The sequence below is a fragment of the Sus scrofa genome, chromosome 14, assembly GCF_054392235.1.
Source record: "Sus scrofa isolate SSC_HxYL_T2T_F1_AM1 chromosome 14, Sscrofa_HxYL_maternal_Yorkshire_Landrace_v2.0, whole genome shotgun sequence".
In the NCBI taxonomy this organism is placed as follows: domain Eukaryota; kingdom Metazoa; phylum Chordata; class Mammalia; order Artiodactyla; family Suidae; genus Sus; species Sus scrofa.
The window spans coordinates 80,936,285-80,953,954 of record NC_139396.1 but is presented as its reverse complement, the minus strand read 5'-3'; the positions used below and the strand labels follow the sequence as shown (position 1 = coordinate 80,953,954).

Genomic DNA, 17,670 nt, shown 5'->3' with positions numbered 1-17,670 from the left:
TTAAGGAAGTGGAAATAAATACCAAATAAGGCAACTTTAAACTGAAACACACATAAAACAAGATTATGTATTGATCAGTTGACAGAAATATCGTGACCTAACCCAGTATTCCCCTGGAAGCCGTTGCCCGGTGTTTGCTAATTGAGCACCTCCAGTGCTTTTACAGAACACAACTACCATGTGTTTAGAAATAGACGCTGCCAGGGGCTGAGAAAATGTGATGAAAGGAAATGCTACCTGGGGTGCAGAGGAGGGAAGAGGGGAGGAAAGGGAGAGAAAGTGCCTGCCTCACGTGGGTTGTGTCCCCGGACAAGACAGGCCCATTGGTGGCTGTGCTTCCAGCCAAGGTGGACATTCCGCTGTATCCTAGGACACCAATTCAAGGTCTTAGGGGAGGTGGGTGAAGGCATAAGGTGAGGTGGGCATTGGCTGGAAGTGACTTCTTCTTTACCTTCTTTCCTGTAGTTCTTCTGCTTCAGTTCCCGTGTCCAATCATCCCATCATTTGGTTGTGGGGGTGTAATGGTCTAACCAGCCATCCACTGGTAGTGTGGACCAACTCCAGGACAAATGGGGCAATGCGATCATTCATTCTTTTTGTTTGTTTTTTTTTTCTTTTTAGGGCCACACCCACAGCATGTGGAAGTTCCCAGGCTAGGGGTCCAATCGGAGCTACAGCTGCCGGCCTACACCACAGCCATAGCAACTTAGGATCTGAGCCTCGTCTGTGACCTACACCACAGCTCTTGGCAATGCTAGATCCTTCACCCACTGAGCGAGGGCAGGGATCAAACCAGAGTCCTCATGGACACTAGTCGGATCCACTTCCGCTGCACCACAACGGGAACTCCTCATTCATTCTTTCACTCACTCAGAACACACCTGCCTGCTATTAATAGTCCAACACCTTTGTGCCTGGCTTTGGAGGTTGTATCGGTTGGAATAGGTGGGTCACACGCAGAAGTACAATATAAGACCCTTCATGTAACCCCAGTGTTTCCTGCCTTGTGTTATGTTCCACAGAGGTGGCTGGGGGCCCTGCTCCACAGAGTCACTCAGGAACCCAGCCTTCAGCCTCTGAGCCTATGGCCACCTCAGTCACTGAGACGAGGAAGAAGATGCTGGTGGGCAGTGGGGGGGGCAGGGGTCCTATGAGAGCTGCAGTGCACAAGCCACCTCTGTCCCGTCCTCTCACACCCTGCTAAGCAGCATAGGGAGGGGAGGGAAGTGTAATCCTTCCGTGTGCCCAGGGCAGTGGAGAACCTGATAAGGGTCAATGCTGCCATGTTCTACACAGATGCAAATCTTGCCCTCCAGCTGCTCAAGGTCAGGTAGAGGGTAGCCACAACACAATACAACATAGCACCACAACACAGCACAACAACACAACAATAGCTATTGGCTGGTTCAGTGAGTACTAAGACAGTTTTCTTGCAACTCCGTCCTCCAGTGGCTCAGACCAAACACCTGACACCATCCTGACTCATTCTCGCCGTTCCCCCCGCCGCCCGCATGTGAGCTGTTACAAATCCCCTTCTTTCCCTCTCCCACCAGCTGTCCTCTGAGTATATGCAGAATCAGATCCCGTCTCGCCTTCCCTCCCTGCTCCTGCAATCCAAGCCACAGCCACATCCTTCCTGGGTCATTTCCACAGCCTCCTCCCTGGCCACCTGACTTCTGCCCTTACTCACTGCAGTCAGGCAGACGCTTTTCACACATATATCAGATCATGTTCTCGTTTGCTCAGAGCCTTCCAGCAGCTCCCCAAGGCCCTCAGAGTGAAGCCAGAACTTTAGCAGTTCCTCATATTTCTTCATCCCACTCATTACCTCTCTGACCTCATCTTCTGCAATGTCTCCTTTAACCAAACCAATCCAGGCCTGGCAGCCCCCTGCTTGACTTTGCAAAGCCAGAATCAACGCTGCCTGGAGCTCGGAGCCAGGACTTCTCTGCTGGAACATGTTTCTCCCAGAGAGACCTGCAGTTCACTCCCTTAGTGCTTATAAATCTTTGCCCAGATGTCACCTTCTCAACGAGCTTTAACTTAAAATCACAACCTCACAGTAGGCCAGCATTCCTGATCCCCCTGAGGTGGTTTCTGTTTTCTTTCATAGCACAAGTCCATTATTAAGGCTTCATAAAACCTACTTATTAACTGTTTTCTTCTCTTTTTATTTTTTTTCTTTTTATGGCCACACCTTCAGCATGTGGAGGTTCCCAGGCTAGGAGTCGAATCAAAGTTGCAGCTGAGGCCTACACCACAGCCACAGCAACACTGGATCCGAGCCACATCTGAAACCTACGCTGCAGCTTGTGGCATTGTTGGATCCTTAATCCTCTGAGTGAGGCCAGGGATCAAACCTGCATCCTCACAGGGACAGTGTTGGGTCCTTAACCTGCTGAGCCACAATGGGAACTCCTTTTTTCCCCATCTTTTTTTAAAGGTTTATTGAAGTATAGTTGATTTACAAGGTTGTAATAATTTCTGCTGTACAACAAAGTGATACATGAACACACATCCATTCTTTTTCAGGTTCTTCCCTTATGTAGGTTATCACAGAATATTGGGTAGTGTTCCTTGTGCTCTGTAGCAGGTCCCTGCTGGGCAGCCATTCCATGTACCACGTTGTGCATATTAAGCTCAAGAGCTAATAGTTTTTTTATTGTTTTGCTTTTTAGGGCCGCACCCGAGGCATATGGAAGTTCCCAGCTAGGGGTTGAATTGGAGCTGTAGCCGCTGGCCTACACCACAGCCACAGCAATTTGGGATCCGAGCTGTGTCTGTGACCTACACCACAGCTCATGGCAACGCCGGATCCTTAACCCACTGATCAAACCCATTGTCCTTATGGATGCTAGTCAGATTCGTTAACTGCTGAGCCATGATGGGAGCTCCAGGGCTAAGAGTTTTGTACTGTATCTGCAACTCCTCAAACAATGCCCGACACTTGAGGCACTCAGTAAATATTTGTTAAATGGATGGGATCGTAGGATTAAGTACAAATACAGGTGATGATGGCCACAGAGAGAAAGGACACTTAACACGGACTAGAGAAGTGACACCTGAGCTAGGTATAAGCCAGCAAAGGATGGGAGAAAGCTGTGTTTCAGGGAGCAGGCCCCACTCCTTTCATCAAAAGGCCAAGAATCCCCTTCGGAAATCTCCGGGCTTCCTGTTGAGAAGAGGAGTAATTACAAATGAACATATTGGTCATTCTCAGGATGGGATCGTGGAGTCTACCTGTGGTTTAGATAAGACAGCGCCCTTTTCTGTAAGGAAAGTGTGGGAACCTCAGCCCTTGCTTGTTCTCACCCGGCCGGCAGGGCAACCTGTTGAGCTGAAGCTCTTGCTTTTCTTCTCTGGGTTTCTCTTCCAGAGTTGGTGTGTTTACCTGAATAATTTTTTTTTCTTGCTTTTTTTTAGGGCCACACCCACGACTTATGGAGGTTCCCAGGCTAGGGGTCAAATCGGACCTATAGCCACCAGCCTACACCACAGCCACAGCAAGGCCAGATCTGAGCCACGTCTGTGGCCTACACCGCAGCTCATGGCAATGCCAGATCCTTAACCCACTGAACAAGGCCAAGGATTGAACTTGCGTCCTCATAGATGCTATTCAGATTCATTTCTACTGAACCTCGACGGGAGTTCCTACCTTAATCATTTTAAGGTGACTTTTTTTTTTTTTTTTTTTTTTTCGTCTTTTTAGGGCCATGGTATGTGGAAGTTCCCAGGCTAGGGGTCTAATTGGAGCTGTAGCTGCCGGCCTATGCCACAGCCACAGCAACTCAGGATCCGAGCCTCCTCTTCGACCTATACCACAGCTCACAGTAACACTGGATCCTTAACCCACTGCCGAGGCCAGGGATGGAACACACATCCTCACGGATACTGGTTGGGTTAGTTACCACTGAGCCACAATGGGAACTCCTAGGGTGACTTTTAGAACAGAAACCATTTGCTCAGGTCAGGAAATTTGTATTCCTTTCAATTATGCATTTCCCCCCACAGATAAAGGGCACAGTGTGATGTTTTTGTTTAAAATAACTTTCTAATTCATTTTCTGGATTTTATGCTCAAATTACACTTTTTCTTTATATAACTTTTTTTTTTTTTTGAGAAACGAATGCATTTGGCATTGGAAAAATGTACATTTGTGGTTCTTTTTTAAAAAGGAGAATGAAGTGGTTCAGTTGCAAAATAGTTTTTCAGTGTTCTTAGCATTAACAAAATAAGTTGGCATGAATGCAATTGTAATTTGGCTTTTATTTTTTCCCCTTTCAAACCAACACAGGTAAAATCCTTAAGATTAAAACTTCGGAAACTTCAAGAAAAAGCGGTTGAGGATGATGATTATGATAAGGGTGAGTTTTACTTTGTTTATTGATTTCTTTCTTCTTCCCCCTGTAATGTGCAATTTCTTTTCTTTTCTTTTTTTTTTTTTTGTCTTTTTTGTCTTTTCTAGGGCTGGAGGTTCCCAGGCTAGGGGTCTCATTGGAGCTATAGCTGCCAGCCTATGCCACGGCCACAGCAATGCCAGATCCGAGCCTACACCACAGCTCACGGCAACGTTGGATCCTTAACCCATTGAGTGCAGCCAGGGATCGAACCTGCAACCTCATGGTTCCCAGTCGGATTCATTAACCACTGAGCCACGATGGGAACTCCAATAATGTGCAATTTCTTTTTCCCTCCTTACCTACCTCTGTCTTTCTATACTCTACAAGAATTGCACAATCTGACTCTTGGATCATTGCCACTCAGTAACATTTGACTGTTTTACACATGACTATTTTGTGGATTTCAAAGCACTGTGTGGGCAATAATCCTTTATGTTATAACTTGATTGACTGTGCAGAAAAACTCTGAGTACTTCCACAATACAAGTTATGTTAACTCATTATTTACCTGCCTAAGGGGTGATATATCTAAACTTTATTCACTCATGAAAAATATTTGTTGAACACCTACTGTGTGCTTGGGAATAGGAAAGTAAAGTAGACACAGTATCTGACCTTGGGTTTCCTGTGAATACGAGCTTTCTGAGGTCATGCTCTTGGGGATCAGGTGTCAGAGACGGAATGTACCCAAGAGATGGTGCTGGGCTGTGCCAACCATCTTGACTGTATCAAGGTCCCCAGTAGATGGCCTGAAATAGCCAAGCTGGAAAGGAGAAGCAATGACACGAAGATGGAGGAGTTGGGCAGAAGCCAGAAAAAAACAGAATGAGGCACCAAATGGAAGTTGGGCCAGAAGTAGATGAGGGCAGTCGTGGTGGCCGAGTGGACACAGGGTGGACTTGGTCAAAGAAAGAGTTGGTCAAAGAAAGGAATGATTGGCCTGGGAAAGATCTTAAGGCCATGGGTGCTGATTGCAAGATTTCACACCTATTTCTGCTGGGTCAGGGGAAAAGAGAGGGCTTCAAAGGACTTCCTGGTTCCCCCAGACACTCATGGAACTGAGGGTTACTGCTGGTGATAACCAGGCTAATCACACCGAGAACTAGTTTGGAAATAATATGGATTTAAGGGTCCTCTGGAAACTGGTTAGCCTTTGATTTTTATTTTTCCTTCTTTCGCTTTTTAGGACCATACCTGTGGCACATGGCAGTTCCCAGGCTAGGGGTTGATTTGGAGCTGCAATTGCCGGCCTATACTGCAGCTCACGGCAATATCAGATCCTTAACCCATTGAGGGAGGCCAGGGATGGAACCCGCATCCTCATGGATACTGGTCGGATTCTTAACCCACTGAGCCACAGTGGGAAGCTGCTTAGCCTTGATGCTTGCATGATTGGCGCCTACACTGGCATTCCCAGTGGGTATGTCACAGACCATTAGGAATTGGGGTGCTACAGGAATGGAGTGAGGGACTTCCCAAAGGAGGTTGCAAATCCTACTGCAAGAAACACCCAGAGTTGATGCAGTGTGGTGGTCTCCTTACATACACCGTGGGTGTTGGGCTTAGAGAGTGAGGGGGATGGAAGGAAGGAGAGGAATTTGGGAATGGAGGTGGCAGTCTCCAGACTCTCTCAGACAGGCCTTGGGGATTTCAGACTGATGATAGGTGGGGGATGAGGTGTGTGAGAGAGGAGGCAAGTTCAAGGCTCGGGGAGGCAGCCCGTTCACCCCGCCCGGCTGTACACAGAGCAAAGGAGCTCTTCCTGGACCAGGGTGGCCCTGCTGGCTTTTGTCTGTGGAAGACAATTAAACCTCAGTTTCGAAGGCACCCCCCCCAGTCTTGCACACATTTATTTCTCTTCCATGAGGTGAGTCTTGGTTCCTTTGCCTTGAGCAGCACAGCGCTCTTTGTAACACGAGAAGCTTCTGCCGCAGGTGGAAAACCACGCCCTCTTTTTCTGATCAAGACCTGGGGAACTTTCTGGATGTGGTTCTCTCAGCGGGGCTTGGTTACATGGAAGCCTCACTTCTGTAATCTTTTCTTCAAATATCTCTGAAATACCAAAGGGGATGAGGTTTGAATAGGATACGGTTTGCAGGGAAGCTGAAAGAATAAAGGCAGCTTTATTCCGTGTTTCTGTCTCTTTTTCTCCTTTTTTGTATGTCCTGCCCACAGAAGGAGATGTTTTGGGGTAGGCCCAGCATTCTCTGTTCCTCCAGAGCCTCTTCCTGATGATTGGGATGCAAGCTGACATTTGGGAAAACGCTGGTGCCAGACCTTCCTCTGTGGCAAGTCAGGCCTTGGGACAGCGGCCAGCTGAGTCCTGCAGATGGGTGTCAGTCCGTGAACTGGGTCCCTCCTGCTGCAGGTGGCAATTAAGCTGGGCCCTGAAGGATGAGTAGAAAGCCCTAGAAGGACATTCTATAGAAGGGCAAAGTTACCAGCCACCATCCAAAAGTCCAGTGGCCTGGCCACGAGATTTGAAACTGGCCATTGTCTGAAGCAGATCACTGAGGGCCCAGGGCGTGGACTGGCACATAGTAGGTGATCCATACCTTCTCCTACACTGACTGCTGAGTCATTAGGGGAGTTTGCACCTCATCGAGGTGGAGAATTTGTTGTAATGAGATTTGTGGAAATAAGATTTGAATGAAATTTCCTTTCTCGTCTAGTTCATCCAGGGGGACGAGTAAGCATTTTACGATTGCTGAGGTTTTCCTCAACACTCAACTTTTGCAGTCTCTGTCTGGACGCCTTTCTTTTCTGTTAGGAGCAGGTGTGCAGCTGGATTGTGTCTCCAGGGAAGGGATCTGCCGGGGGCCACGAGCGTTGCCAGGAGCATCTAGAGGGTGATGACCTGTCCCCTTTGTTTTTGTTTTTTCGTTTTTTACTTTTCTCTTCCTCTTTCTAGATGCACTCATAACAATGACTTTGGGTTCCAGAGCAGGAGCCACTGGCACAGAGTAGAAAGTTACACGTTTTATCTCATCAAAGTGCCAGCTGATATGCACACTGCTGCCTCGTGGGGAAACCTTCTCTGGCCTCGAGTTAAGCTACATCTCTTCCTCACTAGGGAAGGAAAGTTAATATTTCCTTGTATTCATGCATAAAGCTGGGAGGGCTCAGGAGAGAAAGAATGATGCCAGTTGGTATTTGCTGAGGGTTTTTCTCCAAGACTCTAATTGCTTCATTGGTTTCATCTCATTACTGCTCATCCTGTGTCTGTGGTCGGCGGAGGGGCGAGGATGAGTCCTCAGGGTCCCATGAAGGGAGAGACCTCTGTCCAGAGATGAGGGACAAGGAGCCAGGGGCTGCCGTGTGCTGGGGAGGGAGGAAACGGGGCCTTGGACAATGACTTCCCATGTGGTTCCTGTGCTCTTTGTTTCTGGTCAGTTTGTGCCTCTGACATCCCCTGCCTGCCTGCGTCCACCAGTGACCATATCCACTTGCCAAGTGCACGAGGCGAGGTCTTGAGGAGGTGACATCTGGCCCTCAGTGACCTACATCAGTGCAACGTGGAGCACAGTTGGCTTTACCTGCTTGCTTAGACTTTCTTTCTTGGAGTGAAATGTGGCCATTACTGAAATAGTTCTTCTCCCTTTGTCTCAACCGATATGCATTATGTCAGAATTCTAGCACAACAAAAATGTGAGGCATTGAGGAGTTCCCTGGTGGCTCAGTAGGTTAAGGACCTGGTGTTGTCACTGCTGTGGCTTGGGTTCAATCCCTGGCCCAGGAACTTCTATACAGTGTGGCATTAATAAATAAATAAATAAATAAATAAGGCGAGGCATTGAAAGAAAAATGATCACAGCAGAGGCCATGCATGAAATCACCCTAAAAAGTGGCCAGTTCTTGTCTCAATCGCCATCATCTTCTTTTTTTTCTGAATTCTTTCTTTAGCAAGATTTCTCAAAGTTCCAACTGTGGGAGTTGCCATCTTGGCTCAGTGGTTAATGAATCTGACTAGGAACTGTGAGGTTTTGGGTTTGATCCCTGGCCTCGCTCAGTGGGTTAAGGATCTGGCATTGCCGTGAGCTGTGGTGTGGGTCGCAGACGTGGCTTGGATCCCCGAGTTGCTGTGGCTGTGGTGTAGGCTGGCGGCTACAGCTCTGATTCAACCCCTAGCCTGGGAACCTCCATATGCTGTGGGAGCAGCTCAAGAAAAGGCAAAAAGCCAAAAAAAAAAAAAAAAAAAAAGTTCCAACTGTGGTGCAGTGGGATCAGTGGCATCTCTGGAGCACTGAGCCGCAGTTTTGATCCCTGGCTCAGCACATGGGTTAAGGATCAGTGTTGCTGCAGCTGCAGTGTAGGTTGCAACTGTGGCTCTGATCTGATCCCTGGCCTAGAAACTTCTGTATGCCACAAGTGCAGCCGAGAGAGAGAGAGAGAGAGAGAGAGAGAGAGAGAGAGAGAGAGAGAGAGAGAGATTTCTCTATCCACAATGGCTCTTTGGTGATAGAGTGTAAATTATGCAAGGTGACACCTGTTCTTTCATGGGGACCCCACTCACTGCGTCCTCCAGTGGCTTCCTGGAGTCTAATGCTTTCCTGTTCCAGAACGACAGATGTGACTGAGCCCAGCACAAACCCACAGATGGCTTTTCACCACATTTCATTCGAGCATAGGAAGCAGAAAACCAGATTGAAAAGAATTGGTCACTTTTACATATGCAGGACAGCAGAGGGTGGGAGGTGGACACTGCTGAGGGGTCCAGGGAGCAGAAAGGTGACTCTCATTGGCCTGCGTTGTTTGTGCTGCGTTTGGCATCTGCTGAGAGAGGCACATCCAGACCGGCATTTAAATGTGTGACAAAGAGCCACACTGAACCCCGACAGAACAGGGGTGCAGCTTCTGTCCCCAGCCCCTGCCCACCCCTTCCCTCCTCTCCCCACCCCCAGGGGCTGGCTCGTCACCCACAGGGCTCGCCCTGCATCCTCTGAGGGACCCTTGTGGTAAATCTCCCCTTGGCCTTGGGTGTGAGGCTCCCACTGAAAACACACAAAAACAGCAGCTCGAATCTCAGGTAGGTCTGACCCTCAGCACCCGTGAAGGAAGCCAGTGCACTAACTGACCGGGTCACCTCTGGCTGAGTCTCAGGCAGTTCTCCAGAGGGACTGTCACCACTCCTTTCTTGGGTGTGGCCATGGGAGCTGCCCAGAGAAGCCCAGCCTGCGCTCCAGCTGCTATCCTCCTACGTTGCCTCTGGCTTCGCTGGGTCTAGTGCATTTTGCATCCCGATGTAGGAGCCAGTTTCGGTATTCCAGAAGTTCTTATTCACATGACAGCTGGGGAGGGACCGGATGAGGGCGCCATGCTGAGATGCATCAGGAAAATGGTCTGTGATTTTATTTAGAACAATTAGGCTATTAGGAAATGGGTGCTGTGTTCTTTCAGTGTTCATCTTTTTTTTTTGCTTTTTTTTTTTGCTTTTTACGACCATCACTGCAGCATATGGAAGTTCCCAGGCTAGGGGTTGAATCAGAACTGCAGCTGCCTGCCTACACCACAGCCACAGCAATGCCCAATCTGAGCCTCATCTGCAACCTACACCGCAGCTCACAGCAGCCAGGATCCTTAACCCACTGAGTGGGGCCAGAGGTGGAACCCACGTCCTCATGGATACTAGTCAGGTTTGTTACTGCTGAGCCACGATGAGACCTCCTCTATGTTCATCTTGAGCATTATTCTCCTGAAGAGTGGAAGCTTGTGTGTCTCTCTCCCCTTTAGGTAAACAATAATTGGGAGATAAGCAATACTTAACAACAGATTGTTGCAGAAAGAGACCATATACAAAATGCCGTTTACTTCCCTGGGTTACAGTGTCTTAGCTTCTTTTCCTATTTAGAGGAGAATTTCTGATTCTGTGAGTTGAGGGCCGAGGTCTCAGCTGATGTTAGCTTTTAGCATCACCCTTTGTGCTTGCAGGTGTCTGTGTAGTTGGTCATGAAACACCTACTGGAGATTGCAACTTGGTGCACAGACCCAGATGGTTATCTACCTGTGATATGCAGCCCTTTCCTTTGTAGCAGATTAAAACATGGTTTCAGCGTGATGGTTTTCCCCTCTGTGTTCAGCCAGGTGCTGCCACCTGGAGACTGGCACTGGCCCTCTACCTCTGCAAGGATTAAATCATGAGCCGGGGCAGCTGCTGACCCTCGTCACTCCCTGAAAGGAGCTCCGGGTGGAGATCAGGAGGGTGGCCCTCTCTGCTCTGGGAAAACAGAAAGAACAGGTCTTCAGGCAGATATTTTCAGAAGATTTTATGAGCCCAATTCTTGCCTCTCCTCGTATCTAGAAAAGCACTAAAGTCCTTCATGATGATGTCTGCTCCCCGTGCCTCGCAGTGACGGTCACTAGAGTAGCAGCCACCTTCTGTAAAACATGTGCTTGGTTGCATGTCCCTCCCCCTTCACTAAAATCACAAATATATTGCCCTTCCCCCCTGCTTCTTTGGAGCAGTTTCTCAGAGCTCTCTGAATGCTCCCTCCGGGGCTATAGTTCTCATTTTGCCCTAAATTAAACTTAACTCACAGCTCTTACTCTGTACATTTTTTTTTTTCCAGCTGGCAGTGCACATCTGGCTCCTCTGTTTTGGTGTTTAGGTGTGGGAGGTCTTTTTTTTTTTTTTTTTTAAAAGGGCCCCGCCTGTGACCAATGGAAGTTCCCAGGCTAGGGGTCCAATCAAAGCTGCAGCTGCCAGCCTACACCACAGCCACTGCAACTCTGGATCCGAGCCTCGTTTGCAATCTACAGCGCAGCTCATGGCAACACAGGATCCTTAACCCACTAATCGGGGTGAGGGATCGAATCCTCATTCTCTTGGATACTAGTAGGGTTTGTTACCTCTGAGCCACAATGGGAACTCCCCCACAGCACTTTTAAAATGGGTGTTTGTATGTGGTTGTGCTCACAGGAGACACAGCACCTTCCTCTCTTTCTCTGCACCTGCCTGTGAGCATCTGCAGGTGACACAAGCTTCTCAAGCTGCAGAGTCTGGTTGATGGGGCTGAAGGGTGGGCGGGAGATCTCTCCTGTGCTTAGGAGACATTTTTGCAGCTGCTCCCATAGCATTTCTGTGTCCCTGCCTCCCTCCTGGAACAGCTGAGAGGCTGCCTGGGATCCCAGGATGGTAAGCTCACCCAAGGGAAGGCTCATACACAAGCACAGGGTCATCCACCTCCATCTGTTGATGGGAGGAGGTCCTAGAGAATTTTTAGGCATCTTTTATTTTTAAAATTTTTTTAATTTTTTATTTTTCATAACTATAAATTTATAAAAATAATAAAACATCTATTAACACGAACAAGAGGGTCCGGATTAGGCATCTTTTATTTATTTATTTATTTTTTATTTATTTTATTTTTCCCACTGTACAGCAAGGGGGTCAGGTTATCCTTACATGTAAACATTACAATTACAGTTTTTCCCCCACCATTTCTTCTGTTGCACCATGAGTATCTAGACATAGTTCTCAATGCTATTCAGCGGGATCTCCTTGTAAATCTATTCTAAGTTGTGTCTGATAAGCCCAAGCTCCCGATCCCTCCCACTCCCTCCCCCTCCCATCAGGCAACCACAAGTCTCTTCTCCAAGTCCATGATTTCTTTTCTGAGGAGATGTTCATTTGTGCTGGATATTAGATTCCAGTTATAAGTGATATCATATGGTATTTGTCTTTGTCTTTCTGGCTCATTTCACTCAGTATGAGATTCTCTAGTTCCATCCATGTTGCTGCAAATGGCATGATGTCATCCTTTTTTATGGCTGAGTAGTATTCCATTGTGTATATATACCACATCTTCCGAATCCAATCCTCTGTCGATGGACATTTGGATTGTTTCCATGTCCTGGCTATTGTGAATAGTGCTGCAATGAACATGCGGGTGCATGTGTCTCTTTTAAGTAGAGCTTTGTCCGGATAGATGCCCAAGAGTGGGATTGCAGGGTCATATGGAAGTTCTATGTATAGATTTCTAAGGTATCTCCAAACTGTTCTCCATAGTGGCTGTACCAGTTTACATTCCCACCAGCAGTGCAGGAGGGTTCCCTTTTCTCCACAGCCCCTCCAGCACTTGTTATTTGTGGATTTATTAATGATGGCCATTCTGACTGGTGTGAGGTGGTATCTCATGGTAGTTTTGATTTGCATTTCTCTTATAATCAGCGATGTTGAGCATTTTTTCATGTGTTTGCTGGCCATCTGTGTATCTTCTTTGGAGAAATGTCTATTCAGGTCTTTTGCCCATTTTTCCATTGATTGATTGGTTTTTTTGCTGTTGAGTTGTATAAGTTGCTTATATATTCTAGAGATTAAGCCCTTGTCCGTTGCATCATTTGAAACTATTTTCTCCCATTCTGTTAGCTGTCTTTTTGTTTTCTTTTGGGTTTCCTTTGCTGTGCAAAAGCTTTTCAGTTTGATGAGGTCCCATGGGTTTATTTTTGCTCTAGTTTCTATTGCTTTGGGAGACTGACCTGAGAAAATATTCATGATGTTGATGTCAGAGAGTGTTTTGCCTATGTTTTCTTCTAGGAGTTTGATGGTGTCCTGCCATATATTTAAGTCTTTCAGCCATTTGGAGTTTATTTTTGTGCATGGTGTGAGGGTGTGTTATAGTTTTTTTGCTTTGCATGCAGCTGTCCAGGTTTCCCAGCAATGCTTGCTGAATAGACTTTCTTTTTCCCATTTGATGTTCTTGCCTCCCTTGTAAAAGATTAATTGACCATAGGTGTCAGGGTTTATTTCCAGATTCTCTATTCTGTTCCATTGGTCTGTCTGTCTGTTTTGATACCAGTACCACACTGTTTTGATGACTGTGGCTTTGTAGTATTTCTTGAAGTCTGGGAGAGTTATGCCTCCTGCTTGGTTTTTGTTTCTCAGGATTGCTTTGGCGATTCTGGGTCTTTTGTTGTTCCATATAAATGTTTGGATTGTTTGTTCTAGTTCTGTGAAAAATGTCATGGGTAATTTGATAGGGATTGCATTGAATCTGTAGATTGCTTTGGGTAGTATGGCCATTTTCACAATATTGATTTTTCCAATCCAGGAACATGGAATATCTTTCCATTTCTTTACATCTTCTTTGATTTCTTTGATTAAGGTTTTATAGTTCTCGGCATATAGGTCCTTTACTTCTTTGGTCAGGTGTATTCCGAGGTATTTGATTTTGTGAGGTACAATTTTAAAAGGTATCGTATTTTTGTATTCCTTTTCTAATGTTTCATTGCTGGTATACAGAAATGCAACTGACTTCTGAATGTTAATCTTATATCCTGCCACTTTGCTGAATTTATTAATCAGTTCAAGTAGTTTTTGGGTGGAGTCCTTAGGGTTTTCTAGGTATAGAATCATGTCATCTGCATACAGTGACAGTTTGATCTCTTCTCTTCCTATATGGATGCCTTTGATTTCTTTTGTTTGTCTAATTGCTGTGGCTAAGACTTCCAAAACTATGTTGAAGAGCAGTGGTGAGAGTGGGCATCCCTGTCTTGTTCCAGATTTGAGTGAGAAGGCTTTCAGTTTTTCCCCATTGAGGATTATATTTGCTGTGGGTTTATCATAAATGGCTTTGATTATATTCAGGAATGTTCCCTCTGTACCCACTTTGGCGAGGGTCTTGATCATGAATGGATGTTGAACTTTGTCAAATGCTTTTTCTGCGTCTATTGAGATGATCATATGATTTTTGACTTTTGTTTTGTTAATGTGGTGTATGATGCTGATTGATTTGCGTATGTTGAACCATCCTTGTGAACCTGGGATGAACCCAACCTGGTCATGGTGTATAATTTTTTTGATATGTTGTTGGATTCGGTTGGCTAAGATTTTGTTGAGAATTTTTGCATCTATATTCATCAATGATATTGGGCGATAGTTTTCTTTTTTGGTGGTATCTCTGCCTGGTTTTGGAATGAGGGTGATGGTGGCCTCATAGAATGTCTTTGGGAGTATTCCTTCTTCTTCAACCTTTTGAAAGAGTTTAAGGAGGATGGGCACCAATTCCTCTTTATATGTTTGATAGAATTCACCTGTGAAGCCATCTGGTCCTGGACTTTTATTTGTAGGGAGTGATTTTATGACCTCTTCAATTTCATTTCTAGTGATTGGTCTGTTCAGTTGGTCTGTTTCTGCTTGATTCAGTTTTGGCAGGCTGTAAGATTCTAGAAAATTGTCCATTTCTTCCAGATTGTCAAACTTATTGCCATATAGTTGTTCATAGTATTCTCTTATGGTTTTTTGTATTTCTGCTGTATCCGTTGTGATTTCTCCTTTTTCATTTCTAATTTTGGTGATTTGGGTTCTTTCTCTCCTCTTTTTAGTGAGTCTGGCCAGGGGTTTATCAATTTTGTTCACCTTTTCAAAGAACCAGCTCTTGGTTTTATTAATTTTCTCTATTGTTTTTTGAGTCTCTATTTTATTGATTTCTTCTTTGATCTTTATAATTTCCTTCCTTCTGCTGACTTTAGGACTTTTTTGTTCTTCTTTTTCTAATTCATTTAGGTGGAGGGTTAAGTTGTCAATTTGGGATCTTTCTTCTTTTTTGAGAAAGGCCTGTATTGCTATAAATTTCCCTCTGAGCACTGTTTTCGCAGCATCCCATAGATTTGGAGAGGTTGTGTCTTCATTATCATTTGTTTCAAGGTAGTTTTTAATTTCCTTCTTGATTTCCTCATTGACCCATTGGTTTTTTAGTAGCATGTTGTTTAGTCTCCATGTAGTAGGTTTTTTCTCTTTGCTTTTCCCGTGGTTGATTTCTAATTTCATGGCATTGTGGTCAGAGAAGATACTTGAGATAATTTCTATGCTCCTAAATTTATTGAGATTCGCTTTATGTCCCAATATGTGGTCGATTCTTGAGAATGTTCCATGAGCATTTGAGAAGAATGTGTATTCTGCTTTTTTTGGATGTAGTGTCCTGAAGATATCAATTAAGTCTAACTTTTCTATTGTTTCCTTTAGGATCTCTGTTGCTTTATTGGTTTTCTGTCTAGAGGATCTGTCCATTGATGTGAGGGGGGTATTTAGGTCTCCTACTATGATTGTATTCTCATCAATATCTCCCTTTATGTCTGTTAATATTTGTTGTATGTATCTGGGTGCTCCTATGTTTGGGGCATATATGTTGATGATAGTAACATCCTCTCCTTGGATGGATCCCTTAATCATTAAATAGTGTCCTTCTTTGTCTTTCTTTATGTCTTTTGTTTTAAAGTCTATTTTGTCTGATATGAGCGTTGCGACTCCTGCTTTTCTGTCATGTCTATTGGCATGAAATACTTTTCCCCAGCCTTTCACTTTCAATCTATATGTATCTTTTGTCCTAAGGTGAGTTTCTTGTAGGCAGCATATTGAAGGTTTTTGCCTTTTTATCCACTCAGCCATTCTGTGTCTTTTGATTGGGGCATTCAGTCCATTGACATTTAAGGTGATAATTGATAGATGATTATTTATTGCCATTTGAACCTCGTGTTCCAGTTGATTCTATGGTTCTCCAGTCTTCGTTTTTTTTTTTTTTTTTTTTTTTGGTTGGATGGTCTCCTGTTATTATCTGCTTGAGTGTATTTTTTTTTTTTTTCATTTTTTGCAAATGCAATATTTGGTTTTGGCTTGTGGTTGCCCTGTTCGGATTAGGCATCTTTTAAAATCATCGCAGACCACCCTCTATTCCCAGATGCTTTGACATTCTTTCCACCTGCAAAATATACCCATTCCTTCCCAAGACCTCTCCAGAGTCTCATACATTAAGGCTTCAGGCTTGGTGTCCCCGGTGCCACGTCGGACTCAGGGGGAGATGGGGCTGCTCAGATGTGGTTCCTTGAGCATGGCTTCTTTTTTTTTTTTTTCATTTTGAAAAGTCTTATTGAAGTATAGGTGATTTACTGTGTTGTGATCATTTCTGCTGTACAACCAAGTGATTCGGTTATACATGTATACGCACATTGATTCTCTTTCAGATTCTCTTCCCATGTAGATTATCACAGAGTGTTGGATGGAATTCCCTGTGATGTACAGCAGGTCTCTGTTGGCCATTCATTCCATATACAATAGTGTGCATATGCCAGTCCCAACCCCCCAGTCCATTCCTCTCCCATTCTGTTCCTATGGCTTGCAGAAAACCTGTGGCAAACTACCTAACCTTTCTGGGACTTAGTCACATCATCTCATTGATGGATGACTGGCTTTCAGGTTCTCCGAGGTTTCTTTCTTTCCTTTTTTTTTTTTTTTTTTTTGTCTTTTGTCTTTTTAGGGCCCCACCTGTGGCATATGGAGGTTCCCAGGCTAGGGGTCAAATTGGAGCTGTAGCCAATGGCCTACGCCACAACCACAGCAACGCCAGATCCGAGCCATCTCTGCAGTCTACACCACAGCTCATAGCAACACCGGATCCTTAACCCACTGAGTGAGGCCAGGGATTGAACCGGAGTCCTTATGGATACTGGTCGGGTTCCTTAACCACTGAGCCACGATGGGAGCTCCTCCGAGGTTTCTTTGAAGGCTGTGTGTGTTACAATGGTAGGAGTTCTTACATTTGTCTCAGAGCACAGCTTCTTGAGTACAGTTTCTCTGATCTGACCATCTGTGCTGTCAATCCCTGTGATCCCAGTGTACGGTGGTGGGACAGGTATAGGATGACTGCTAGAGATCCATGTTCACAGAGGGAGAAGTGGGAGGCACACAGCAGCCACTGGTCCATAGTGATTCTGAAACCTATCTCTTGTCCGATCCTTGATGAGGGTTTAGTTCGACTGCCTGGAAGTGGTTTTGTGTGGCTCCAGCCTCCCGGCTCCTCTTTCTATACTCCCAGTCATCTTTCCTTTCTCGTAAGAAGTGGCCTAAGTTTGCTTTTCACTCAGACAAGTTTAGGGGTCCAAATGCCTTTTTTTCATTTTGTGCTTTGTTCTTTCCTATCTTGGTATAATTTTTTAAAAAGTGTTTTGGGTTAAATAAAGTGGAGTTCTGTAGTGACTCAGCAGGTTAAGGATCCGGCGTTGCCACTGCTGTGGTGTGGATTTGATTCCTGCCCTGGGAACTTCCACATGCCGTGAGTGTAGTCAAGAAAACGCCCACCCCCAAAACAAGAAAAAAGCATTTGGGGTTTTATATGTCTTTTTTTTTTTTTTTTTTTTTTTTTTTTTGTCTTTCTAGGGCTGCACTTGTGGCATATGGAGATTTCCAGTCTAGGGGTCTAATTGGAGCTTTAGCCGGCCTACACCACAGCCACAGCAGCGCCAGATCCGAGCCAAGTCTTTGACCTACATCATAGCTCAC

General features: G+C 45.4%; 1 protein-coding gene across 8 annotated transcripts in view; it reads left to right on the top strand.

The window, feature by feature from the left end:
- DISC1 (DISC1 scaffold protein) overlaps window positions 1–17,670 on the top strand; it is a 355,218-nt gene that overhangs the window by 54,994 nt on the left and 282,554 nt on the right. For all 8 annotated transcript variants that reach the window (XR_014827880.1, XR_014827884.1, XR_014827881.1 and 5 more), the window contains exon 3: window positions 4,295–4,364. Coding sequence is in view for 2 of the 8 variants with exons in the window: in XM_084996868.1 (XP_084852994.1) it covers window positions 4,295–4,364 (70 nt within the window). In the remaining 6 variants the exon portion in view is untranslated. The remainder of the gene's footprint in view (window positions 1–4,294; window positions 4,365–17,670) is intronic.